General features: G+C 45.2%; 1 protein-coding gene across 1 annotated transcript; it reads right to left on the minus strand.

Moving 5' to 3' along the window:
* Positions 1-2267: 2267 nt before the first annotated feature.
* On the minus strand, positions 2268-12536 carry LOC102720622 (tyrosine--tRNA ligase 1, cytoplasmic-like). The gene is made up of 9 exons (XM_006659232.3): positions 12219-12536; positions 10478-10761; positions 10270-10366; positions 10015-10120; positions 9789-9871; positions 9152-9297; positions 8654-8759; positions 7477-7536; positions 2268-2643 (listed from the first exon to the last, which is right to left on the minus strand). The coding sequence occupies exons 1-9, from the start codon at positions 12492-12494 to the stop codon at positions 2623-2625; spliced, it is 1179 nt and encodes a 392-aa protein (XP_006659295.1). The 5' UTR covers positions 12495-12536; the 3' UTR covers positions 2268-2622.
* Positions 12537-12824: the final 288 nt, after the last annotated feature.

The following is a 12824-nucleotide window of genomic DNA, read 5'->3' on the forward strand; positions in this document are numbered from 1 at the left end:
CGGCTGCGGCTGATGCGCCAGCCGGCCACGTTCTTCAGCGAGGACGACGCCGCGTGCCTCCACCGTGCTCGAGGGCCCCGTGGGGTGCTCGCCGACATCGACGCGGCGGAGATCGGGTTTGTTTCAAAACAAAATTGTGTGACTGTGGGTGCGGTAATTGAATTGGTTGAACCATATATTGAACGACTCTTATGCTTTCGAAACCCCAATTTTGATGTAAGTTTTTAATTAGGATGTCCTAAAAGAAGCATATCAGCGCAGATGTCTAACAACATTAGAATTTTACAACCAATATTTAGTGGATAAAAACATGCATGTTAGGAACTTGGGATTCTTCATTGAGGAAGGGGAAATGCAGTCCGCAGGGCACATGATATACGGGGTGTATAATAGCGAAGACACCGATAGGTTGTTATGTGAACTTCCAGTTGAAAATGCACTTTATAAGACATGCAACAGTTTTGATGAACAGGCTTAAAAAACAGTATTGATGAACTCCAAACTGCCTTTGTACATTTGTATTGTGGCATATTGTAGATGCATAATTTATGGGGTTGTGTCATCTAGGTTTTCAAACTCTCAAAATGCATATGTGGATCGTATAATTTGTTAATGTATGTTATTCCAATACTAAATTGTCACCGCCCCTCCATGATCCACGTGGAGATGATGTGGCATGCCACATGGACACCAAAAAATAGATCCACTTAAAAATTTTACTTTTCCTTATTTTCTTTTCCTTTTGTTCTCCTTGATCTTCTCTTTTTTTTCCCTCTTTTATCTCCTCCTTGTATTGCAGGACATGTCAGCTTCTGTATGGCATACCATGTCAAGGCCACGTAGGATCCCAAAGGAACCGTGACTTTGAGGCTAAAATGGCATACTCTGATAAGTTATGAGATTCGGATGTGTATTTTGAGAATATGAGAATTTAGATGACACACCCTTGGACCGTTTGTGTCTGTGGCTCTGTGTGTTTCACTCATATTACAAGATTCCTTCCTTTCCAAGAACGTTTACATTGTCTACTCTCTCCGTCCCAAAATAAACCAATTTTTCACTTTTTTACCTATAATTTTTCACTTGTTCAAAATTTTTTTGCGATTAACAATTTTGTTTTTATTAGATAATAAATCATGAATAATGTTTTATATGTGACTAACTTTTTTTTAATTTCTTGAAAATTTTTCAAATAAGACGGATGGTGCGGGACACGGAAACCGAAAATTTGGTTTATTAAAGGACCGAAGGAGTAGACAGGAAGCCAGTTTTTATACACTTAAACTAACAAGTGATTTGAGTGTGTTGCTATATGTTTTGATGTGCTCTTTTCTTAGTTCCTTGTAGTATGAAGATATTGACAGAACCTAGCAATCACAACGCATCCAGTGAACAAGACATCAGATATTACATGTATTACTCTCAAGTTTCAATCATTGTGTTCTCATATATATCATCACTTTCTCACGTGATGCTTTCAGAGTAAATCTCTATAGCACAGAAACACTATATTTGATCTAATTGTTCTATTCGTCGTTATAATAGGATGGGCGGATGGCGCTATTCTGAATCTGGAAAGACGAATCAATTATCTGTTTGCAAGTTATGCTTTTAGGAAGCTTGGTGATTCCTTCGTGATTTCCTTTTCTTGATCCAGTTTCCTCGTCATAATTGCATGTGGTTTCTCTACACATTACCTAAGTCGAATAAGAGAGAAATATATTCAACTTGGTCTGGACAGTTGGGCCTTTGTTCTGTCCATTAGAAGAGGAGGGTTGGAGTATATTAAAGTTCTCACGATATTGTTGATGCATTTTATCTACTTTGCTGAATCTATATTCAAAATTTATGAATTTATATATTTTCATCACAACATATCTGATCAAGTTATTTAGAAGCCCACATAAAAGTTTATTATCAATACATACAGTATTCGACCAATCAAATAAAATCATCTTTCCAAATTTAAAAAAGAAATTGTTCATTTTTTAAAATTACCATTAAATCAATATTTATAATCGATACCACAAATATTTTTAACATTCGCTGCACATATTTCGATAGGAATGAAATTTCTAAATTTTAGTTTTTTTCTAAAAAAATCACTCACACTAAATAGTGAATTTATTAATATGAAAATTCCCGTATCATTTAAAAAATAAAATAAAATTGTATTGTTAAAGCCCGTTGTAATAAAACCGTTGCAACGCACAGGCATTTGCTAGTAATTTTGACAGGAATACAAGCAGGAGATGAGATGATGGCAAAATAAAGTTGAGATGATTTTTTTTTCCGCAAGGTGAGGTTCGCAGTGGTTGCGTAGAACGTCTGGTATCAAATCAAATGCATATTCCACTATGTTTCCAATTTACGGTCAAACTTTTTCGTCTTATCACGCTATTACATAGCCCTGACAAAGGAGATTAGGTACCACACATCTAAACAAAGTTGTGCAGTGCCATTCGATGGGAGTTCTGCACTCGGTACAGCAAAAAAAAAAAAAAAAAGAAGAGCGGTAAACAAAATTCTTACACTAAATATTGAGCTCATATGGTTCCAACGTAACCATTGAAAATATCCAGGTAGATCAACAGGAGCAAGATGCTTGAACTAGGTTCCTCCTTAGCTGGTAACTCTGTACTTCTGCAAATGAGAATGTCAACAGATGACTCAAAACAGAGCAGCTAGAAGTTAAACCAGATTATCTTAAGAGAAACTGAAACAAATTTGCAAATTCTCAAATCAACGAAAATATTTCCCATTTTCTGATGCTAAATGAAATTTTGCAGGGTTATGCCCGCTGAATCAAAGTGCCATTAAAAAAAACTAAGCAAAAGATGCCATGAAAATGCATAGCTCAAGCTGTATTGATACTGATCAGATCGAAAATTGCGTTTTAACTCACCTGATACAATGCATTGCACAGGGCAGGCAAGAGGCTGGATGGTAGTGGTTACTAAAGTATCTTACAGTGTTAACAAACTGTTAGTATCTCAATTGTTACTCTCATTGGTGAGAGGATGACACTCAAACTTAGAGCAACTTTCTGTTTACTTATTACCAAATGTCATACCTTTCCGGGGGAGAGTTGGATACATATTTATAGCTGCCTACTAGTCTAAAAGATGCTGTCCTAGAGCATCTCAACAACCTGTCCTAGAGCATCCTAACCACCTGTCCTAGAGCATCCTAACAACTTGTCCTAGATGTTGTCCTAGTAACTGAAAGCTGAAAAAACAAGGATAGGACACCACAAGACCAAGACCAAACAGCCCAAGACTTATTCCTTCATTCTCCTCCTAAGTCTTAGTGCGTCGTCTTGTAGGAAAGTTGAGCCATCCTGATACGGGAGCAAAGCTCAAGGAACTTGATCCTCCCAAGGGGTTTGGTAAGCAGATCCGCAAGCTGGTCCTTGGTGTTGATGTAGCTCGCCTTGATGCTCCCTTCCTTCAAGCAGCCTCGGATAAAGTGGTACCTCACCCGGATGTACTTGTTCCGTTCGTGAAAAACGGGATTCCTTGCTAGGGCCAAAGCGGACTTGCTGTCCACCCTAAGCTCCACCGCTCCAGTGTCTCTGCCGAGGAGATCACCGAGCAGTCGAGCAAGCCAAAGTGCCTAGGTCAAAGCAGTGGAGACCGCTATGTACTCGGCCACGCAGCTGGATAGGGCCACCACCTACTGCTTGACCGACTGCTAGCTAACGAGGCACTTGCCGAGGAAGAAGAGAATCCTGCTCGTGCTCTTGCTAGTGTCGATGTCGCCGCCGTGGTCGCTATCGGTGTACCTAATAATCTGTGCCTTTCCAGGGCACCTCGGGTAGTAGAGGCCGAGGTCGAGAGTCCCCGCAACGTAGCGGATGATCCTCTTCACAGCCTGCTGGTGCTCCGTCGTCGGTCGCTGCATGAACCGACTAACGTAGCCGACGGAGAACACCAAGTCCGGCCGTGTGTGGGTAAGATATCGAAGGCTCCCCACAAGACGCCGGTACTGCGTAGCGTCCACCTCCTCCGTCGTGCTGTCCCGGCTCAGCTTCAGCCTCTCCTCCATCGGGGTGAGGGCTGGGTTGCAATCGTTGAGCCCAGCTAGCTCAACGACGCGCTTGGCGTAGGCAGTCTGGCGAAGTGTGATCCCGGAGTCATCTTGGTGCACCTCGATTCCCAGATAGGAGGGGCCCCAAGTCACTCATCTGGAAAGTGGCCTTCATGTCTTCCTTGAACGCTGCCACCTTCGTATCCTTGGTGCCGGTGATCACCAAGTCATCAACATAAACACCCACCAGTAGGGTATTTCCTCTATTTCCCCGCCGGTAGATAGCCGCCTCGTGTGGGCTTGGCTCAAAGCCCATCCTCTTGCGCGTGGAATCCAACTTGGCATTCCACGCCCTCGGTGCCTGCCGCAGGCCGTACAAAGCCTTGTGCAGGCGTAGCACCTTGCCCTCCTTGCTGAGGATCGCAAAACCCGGCGGCTGGTGCACGTAAACCTCCTTTTCAAGTCGCCGTTGAGGAACGCCGACTTGACGTCCATGTGATGGACGCGCCAGCCATCCTGAGCTGCCAGCGCAAGGAGTCGCACGGATTCCATCCATGCCACGGGGGCGAAGGCATCGTCGAAAGTCGATCCCCTCGTGCTGCACGAAACCACGTGCCACCAAGCGAGCCTTGTGCTTGACGATGGCTCCGGCTTCATTCCTCTTCAGCTTGAACACCCACTTAAGGGAGATCGCACGATGACCATGAGGGAGGTCAGCAAGCTCCCAGGTGCGGTTCTCCTTAACCGCGTCCAATTCCGCCTTAATCGCGACGCACCATGCCGTGTGTCTCTCAGCCTCTACGAAGGACCGAGGCTCGCCGTCGTCGCACGCAAGGTGCAACTGTTCCTCTAGGTCATGAGGCACCAGTCCCGGCACCAGCTGATCGCCGAGGTCCTCCATCGTACGGTACCGCAAGGGGTCTCCATCATGGTAGGCGTCGATGCGCTCCTCATCATGTGAGAGCGTAGTAGTAAACTGCACCAGGGTGCGCTCGACGTGAGCTGGTGTTGGTGTGGGCGTGCCCTGAGGGGTGGCTGTTGGCGCCAGAGTGCGTGGTGTCGCTGGCTGTGGTGGTGTCGGCGAAGAGCTCGACGCAGCCGAAGTCGTGGCTCGAGAGCGTGGCGCTGCCGAAGTGGCGTGTGCCGGAGTTGGTGGAGACTCGGAGACTGGGGTAGGCACGCTCGGTGAAGGGGAGCTGCCCACCCCCCAGCTTCCTTGAAGTGGATGTACTCGACAGTGAAGTCGCCGTACGTCGGAGTACAGCCGTTGTCCACCGTCTTGTCCCATGTCCATCCTCGCCCTTGGTCGAACACCACGTCGCGCGTTGTGCGCACACGCTGTTTCTCTGGGTCGAGGATGCGGTAGGCCTTCGAGCCCTCCGTGTAGCCGATGTGGCCAAGCTCCTATCGTCGAGCTTGCCGATGTGGCCAAGCTCCTTGGCGAACGTGAGGCAGCCGAAGACTCGCAGGTGGGAGACCGATGGCTTGCGCCCATGCCAAGCCTCGTACGGCGTCCTGCCATCGAGAGCCTTGGTAGGTGAGCGGTTGAGGATGTAGACGGTCGTCACCACTGCCTTCCCCTAGAAGAGAGTCGGCATCCCTCTGCTTGAGGAGGGCTCGAGCCATCCCCACAACCGTCTGGTTGCGCCGCTCAACGACGCCGTTCTGCTGTGGGCTGTATAGCGCGGAGTAGTGGCGGTGAATACCTTCATCGGCACAGTACGACGCGAATTCAGCCGCCGTGAATTCGCCGCCGTTGTCGGTGCGCAAGACGCGCAACTTGCAGTCGCACTCCGCCTCCGCAGCAGCCTGCGTGCGCCTGATGGCGTCCGCAGCCTCTCCCTTGCTACCGAGGATCGTCACCCACATGTAGCGGGAGAGGTCGTCGATGAGCAGCATGAAGAAGCGTCGTCCTCTTAGTGTGGCCGGAGTCACCGGGCCACACAAATCCCCGTGCACGAGCTCGAGCCACTCCTTGGCTCGGAAGCTCGTCTGATGGGGAAAGGGGAGCCGCCTCTGCTTCGTTAACACACAGACGTCACAGAACTGCTCCAAGTGATCAAGGCATGGCATGCCTCGCACCATCTCCTTGGTACTGAGCCGCTTCAGGGCCTCGAAGTGGAGATGGCCGAAGCGCTCGTGCCACTGCCACGCCTCGTCTTCCCAGCGGGCGGCGAGGCACATGGGTTGTGCTACCTGCACGTTGAGGATGTAGAGTCGAATGTTGCCTCTGGTTAACTTGACAAGGAGGCAACCACGGCGCTCCCCAATCTTGCGCCGATCCCAAATCCTCATGACTCCATTCTTGATCACCACGCATGAGCCTTCCTCTTCTTCCAGCTGTCCAATGCTGATGATGGAGTTCCTCAGCGCGGGGATGTAGTAGACTCCGGTGAGCAGCCTGTGCTCGCCGGACTTGGTGGTGAAGATTACGGAGCCGGTGCCCTTGATATCCACGCCAGAGGCATCCCCAAACTTGACGAAGCCTCGAACGTTGGGATCAAGCTCGGTAAAGAACTCTCGTCGGCTGGTCATGTGATGGGTGGCCCTGGTGTCGAGGACCCACCCATCAGTCTTGTCGTCGTTGGAGCCGTCACCAAGAAGGGCGCGTGCCTTCGGCTCTTCTAGGTGGAGGAAAGCCAATGCGGCTGGTGCCGCTGGAGATAACACGATGCTTGCGTGTGCCAGGAGCAGGGCCGGTTCTTCCTCCACTTGTGCGGCATTGGTCTGGCCTTGTCGTGGTTGTCGGCAGTCCTTGGCCTAGTGGCCAGACTTGCCACAGTTGCGGCAGGCGTCGTCTCGCGTCGGCCTGCGGTTGCCGGTGGTGCCACCCTGGACGCCTCCGTGAGCTCCAAGGTCCAGCAGAGACTCGATGGAGCAGGCTACTTGTACTTCTCTGGGATGCAGCGGAAGCTTCTCAACAGCTCTCTCCTCGTTGTAGGTGTCGTCGCCGTACGGCACTATCTTCTGTAACAGAGTGTCCTGCTGACGCCGTGTGTTCGAGGCGCCCGAACGCCGAGACTGTCCGTCGAACATGACGCGCCTTCGGGGAGCTGCTGCATGGAGAAGGCAAAGGGAAAGGGGAAGGAGGAGCAGCCGGTGTTGCTGCTGCTGCTGCTGGCGGCTGAGTGCTCATCAGGGGGAATTTTCTGTTTACTTAGTACCAAATATCATACCTTCCCGGGAGAGGGTTGGATACATATTTATAGATGCCTACTAGTCTAAAAGATGTTGTCCTAGAGCATCTCAACAACCTGTCCTAGAGCATCCTAACCACCTGTCCTAGAGCATCCTAACAACCTGTTCTCGATGCTGTCCTAGTAACTGAAAGCTGAAAAAACAAGGGTAAGACACCACAAGACCAAGACCAAACAGCCCAAGACTTATTCCTTCACAAACAGCATAAAAGTTTAACTATAACAGCCACAGATGAATAAGAAAATTTACCTTAACAGTGTTAAGCAGAACTTTTGCTTCACTGTTGTTGTTGAAGTGGTCACGAACAGGCTGAAGATGAGAAAGAATTACATTATAAGATAAGCTAAGCTATGAAAAGTGGAATTATATTGTGCAACATCTTGATAATAAACAACGCATCGCCAATAGGCTGAAAATGAGAAAACATTATTGACAAGCTATGAACAATCGGATTATACTGGCAAGACGCACGGTGGCACAAGAATTGGCTAATAGGTCTTGAGCGTCTGATATTAGAGGAAGTTTACCTTCAGAATTGGCACTTGGTGGATGGTTTATTTTTGCAACATGACGTGCCCGACCAGCACAGATAGAACTTTTCAAGTACAGGTTCTTACACAAGTAAATTAGCCTATTATGCTTACTTTCTCGGATCCATCATGTTTTCCCCTGGCGTATTTCAAGAAGTTGGGCCATACTGGAAATGTTTCCTATGGTTGGCTGCAAACAATCGTTGTTGGACAGCGGAGTGCCTTGCCATACGCAGATTACTGCATCGGCAGCCTGCGGAATTGCACCCCCAGCAGCCCACTACGTGATCAAGTCTGGACCTTGATTTTCTAGAAGCTGGGTTTGGTAGCTGCTGCCCCTCAACGTTTGGCAACTCACTTTTCGATATGGTGGTGGAGAGTTGTCAAGGATGTTCTTAAGCAGCAACAAAAAGGGCTAACTTCCTTGATTATCCTAGTTGCTTGGGTGATTTGGAACCACCGAAATGATTGTTTGTTCAGTGGAGCAAATACAGACGTCATGGAGGTGTTGTTGCAAACAGTAGAAACAGAAGCTAATCTTTGGTTTCTAGCTGGAGCTAGTGCGCTCCAAGATATCCTTTGTATGTCACTAACCTCGGGGCACTTGGCTGTCCTAGGGTGGTTTTGGTCATGTGTCGCGTTTTGTGATGCCCTAGATGGGAGAGTTTTGGGTGTTTATATGGGTGTTGTGTCTGTTTATTTAATGCAATGTGCAGCTCTCTGCATTTTCATAAAAAAAAAATCTTGATAATAAAAACACTGCATCACTATCCAGTAAAAAGAACAAGTTGATACAAAATGCACTAATGCAAGATTGTACAAAAACAATCAATCAAAATAAGGAAAAATTGCAATTGTCCAATGAGGCAAACAAAAAATAGGCACCATATATTTACCTGCAATATTTGGTTTATCGCTTTTGCTAGAGCTGGTTTAATATCAGCAGGATGCAAAGCACCACTCTCATAATCACTGATGAGTTCATTCATGTTGGTAAATGTCCTGTTGAAGAGCAATAGGCATAGAGTTATTACAACTGAAAAATAATTAGCCGTGTCCTGTTGGAGGATCAATAAACTAAATGGCAGTGCTCAGATTAATAGACTGGTGACATAGACAAATTATTATATGATTCAATCGACTGATAATAAAAGGAATCTTGCCCCTTCCAGCTTGTCCAAAATATAAGAGATTTTGCTATACTAGTTTTCCCATTAATCAATTCTAATTCATTTTTTTCCTATATTAACCCACCCCACCCAAGTACCCTCCCACTCCCAACCGCCTCTTTAATTAATAGGGGGAAGATGGCACAGTCTCTTATATTATGGGAGGGAGTAAGGGAGCAGTAAATAGGAAAATTCCAAGTTAGGTAGCTCAAAATAGAATATTACTTGTTACCACCATTTGCTTCCTTCCGAAGAACCTCAAACATTTCAAACCAAGGGAAAACGATATACTTGATGTACTCTAAGCATGGATTCCCATCAACAACATTGGGAGGGCAAAATGCTTGTTTTATCTTCAAATTTACTTGAGCCTGCAATAAGTTATGCAATGAATAGATTTAGAAAACCAGAATGAGTGGTGATGAGTTCATGCTGTGAAACTAAGTTTAAGTGACCAGGCAAAATAGGTATGAAAACAGAAGGCACTGCAGAAAAAAAAAACTGGTGGCTGTCAACCAACAAGTGAACAATATACTAAAGCTCCAAGCAAATGGTAGAAACATCAATGAGAATTCATTTATCCACTAGAGTAAACAGAAAAAGAAAACTACAAACTAGCATGTAAGGATACAGCCATAGTAGCCACCGGTGTCTGTCAACCAACAAGTAACTAAAATAAAATATCCAGGTAAAACATGAAAATATAGTGCTTAGACGATAACCAAATCCTGAAACATTCTAGGTAAAATATCTTTAACATTCATAAACTTGTGTTGAGAGGCATAATAGATGTTTTAGCAACATGGTTGCTGTTAGGTTCAGAAGCATATAAACACTGATACTTGAAGAATAATGGGAAAACCTCGTCATCTTCCATAAAAATGGCTGAGGATGGATCACTCTTTGACATCTTTTCCTGGCCCTCCTTAAAACCAGGGAGCATGTCTATAGTTCAGGTTAAGTGAGTAATACAATGTTATTAAAAAGGCTTAGCACCCCTATCAATTGACTGCCTAGAAGAAAAGTGTCCCATGTGTTTAATACAGCATATAAAGGTTTAATCAAGAAGGACGAGCAGATCAGGATACGATGCGATAAAATAATCGGTTTGTTTTTCCTTTTGATGTCGGTACAGTACTCCCTGGCTAGCACATTCACCTTCCTTTGGTCCATGCCCAACTGGCAAATGTCTGCCTACAAAAGGAAAGGGCTAATTAGAGAAAATTCATGCCTATATCAAATTCTGAATTACAGGTACATGCACACATGCTCTCTTTAAATCGTAACTGAAGATACTTCATTTTTTCAAAAAGCATGGTGCGCAATAGCATACATTTACTAACCCTCAAGAAAAATATATCAGCACACTGCATGCAAGGATACAAGATTTGTGCAGCTGTCAACTCGTCCGAATCATTTCGACCCATAATCTGACAACATCTGTGAGCCAAGGAAAAAAATACCAGCATGTTATAAAAAATGCAGCGACAATTTCAGGCTTTGGAAGCAAAGAAGCCATTAGATGCATATATGCAGACTAAATGAGGTTACCTCATTATTCTTTTGACATTGTTTTTCCGGGCAATGTCCATTACAAGTGGCCAATATTCATTGGCACGCTTGTTGATTTCTTCTGAGGACCACAAGAATTCCACACCATCAAGATTCATACCAGCCGCTCTCCAAATCTCAATCATGTACCGTCCCACAGTCTGGATTTTTTTTAGATCACCCCCCATCTTGTTGTTTAGCTGAGCAAACCAGTCCGCTATCCAGATTTTCACTTTGCATCCAGCTCTAACCATCTTGTTCACATTGATTGTCTTCACAATGCCCTGATAGTATACATAATGATCGATCAAAAACCAATTCGTGTGTTCAAATCTTAGTATAAAACTTTTGAAATCTTAAACTTCATACATCACTAAAAAGTAACCCATAATGCATCATGGGAGAAGAGGTAATGATAGCATACTTTCATCTTCTGGAACAAGAATAAACGTTGAAATATAGGAATAATGAACACAGTATTCTTCCTTCCAACCATGGTTCTTTAAAGAAGAAATATCGCTGTTATAACTGTTCACTATCCAAACCAATGCACACCACTGTCTAGTATGTACCATATTATATATGCGCACAACTTACTTTTACCCATCCGGGCCATATAGTGAATAAAGCAGACAATATAGGCACATCCAACCCAAATTTATTTATGTAGTATACTTAATGTGACCATATTAGCGCAAATCTCAACTCCCCAGCCAGGTGAAATCATGGTAATTCCATTTAAACTTGATGTGGGTACCAAATTAACTGCTCAGCAAGTAGCATTTTAGGTAAAAACATCATGTAGCCCTTGAACTTTCACTAAGTTCCAAATTTCACCCTCAACTATAAAACAAGTTATTTTTCACACCAAACTTCCATACCGGTCATGTTTCAACCAAGATTAATCTTAATGGTGGTTTTTACAAAGTTTAAAGAAGCGACAATATCTTAAAGTATTCTGCAATCTTCATCCCTAAATATAAGCATTTCCATCAATGCTTACAGTTTGTGGTGACTATACATGCCAAATATTTTTCCATCTGAGGAGAAAGAAGGATATAAAACATAGATATATGAAGCAATGCGATGTTAGCAAGCAATATAGCACAAAAATAGCACCACCAAAAACAATCACGTGTGAAGTTTGCTTCCTTCTGAAAGTTTATGGTGGAAAACAATTAAATAACCGGTTTTGTAGTAATTTGCATTTTGATGAAAATAAAATCCTGCAAAGTACAAATGAGCATACCTTCAAAGTCCAGCAGGATAACTGCATTAAGTTATTTGCATTGAACTTGGAAAGTTTGGAAGCAAAATGAGTGGTCCAGTTTCACCGGTCCAGACAAATTTATGCGAGTGCATTAAGCTTCTTTCATGATGAATCGAATTCTATGGCAGGGAAAACTTGATTCAAGTTGCAACAAATGCAGCAGCAAGGATAGTTGAGGCCTTGAGTCTCCATTTAGCATTGCAGTGAATTCTGATAGCCCCAACAGTTTTTACACATTTTATTGCCTGTCAAACTGGTTTCCTTTTATGTCTAGAAGTATGTTACAAAGATTTGAAAATATTAAACAAATCGGGGAATCATAAAGCTAGATGGCATACTTTATCTTATTATAATTCGATCAGTAAAACAAGTAAAAAGAACAGTACAAATTCAATTTAAAAAAATAAGCACAGCAACCAGAGACTGGAGCTGAGGGAAAGTACATTGATCCCAGAGGAGGAGGACGCAAACCTGGGCGATGTGCATGCGGCCGGAGGGCTCGAATCCGTCGTAGCAGACGGGGACGGGTTTGTTCTGAAGCAGATTCATGAGCTCGTCCTCCTGGATGCACTCCTCGCCGATGCCCCGCAGCAACTCGAACCGATCTTTCAGGCTCATGGCCGCCATACCCGCGGCGAGGCCCTCTACGGAGGAGGAAGAAGGATAGGAAGATGAGGCAGCCGCCGCGGTCGCAGAGACGGACGCGGAGGCGTCGGCAGAGCTCTCGGACGGCGGCGAAGGGTCCATGTCGGCGGCGGCGGCGGCTTCTTCCGGCGGCCTGCTGAGCTGTGTCTTTGACTACTAGTGCCGCCTCGTAGTGGCATTAGGGTTTTATTAGTACTGCACACTGGATTGGCCTCGCGTCAGCGACGTGTGGGCCGAAGTGCCGAACCAACTGACTCTGGCCCGTCCGATCTTGGGCTGTTCCGCTGATTTGTTTCGATTTTTTTGGATTTTTAATTTTATTTATTAAATAATTCATAAATTTGATTTTTCATTATCCTAGATCTAACCTCCCGTCGCGGAAGGTGGAAAGCCTATGTGGCACACGGCGTGACAGACAGCAGTGAAGACGAT

This window comes from Oryza brachyantha, chromosome 8 (genome assembly GCF_000231095.2).
Source record: "Oryza brachyantha chromosome 8, ObraRS2, whole genome shotgun sequence".
NCBI classification, from domain to species: Eukaryota; Viridiplantae; Streptophyta; class Magnoliopsida; order Poales; family Poaceae; genus Oryza; species Oryza brachyantha.

Excerpts from the sequence above, each read along its gene's own strand:
- LOC102720622 (XM_006659232.3), bottom strand. The coding sequence starts at position 12,494 with ATGGACCCTTCGCCGCCGTCCGAGAGCTCTGCCGACGCCTCCGCGTCC. Across the intron at positions 7,537-8,653 it reads CGATAAACCAAATATTGCAG|CCTGTTCGTGACCACTTCAA; the intron begins GTAAATATATGG and ends TCTCATCTTCAG. Across the intron at positions 2,644-7,476 it reads TTCTGCTTAACACTGTTAAG|AAGTACAGAGTTACCAGCTA; the intron begins GTAAATTTTCTT and ends TCTCATTTGCAG.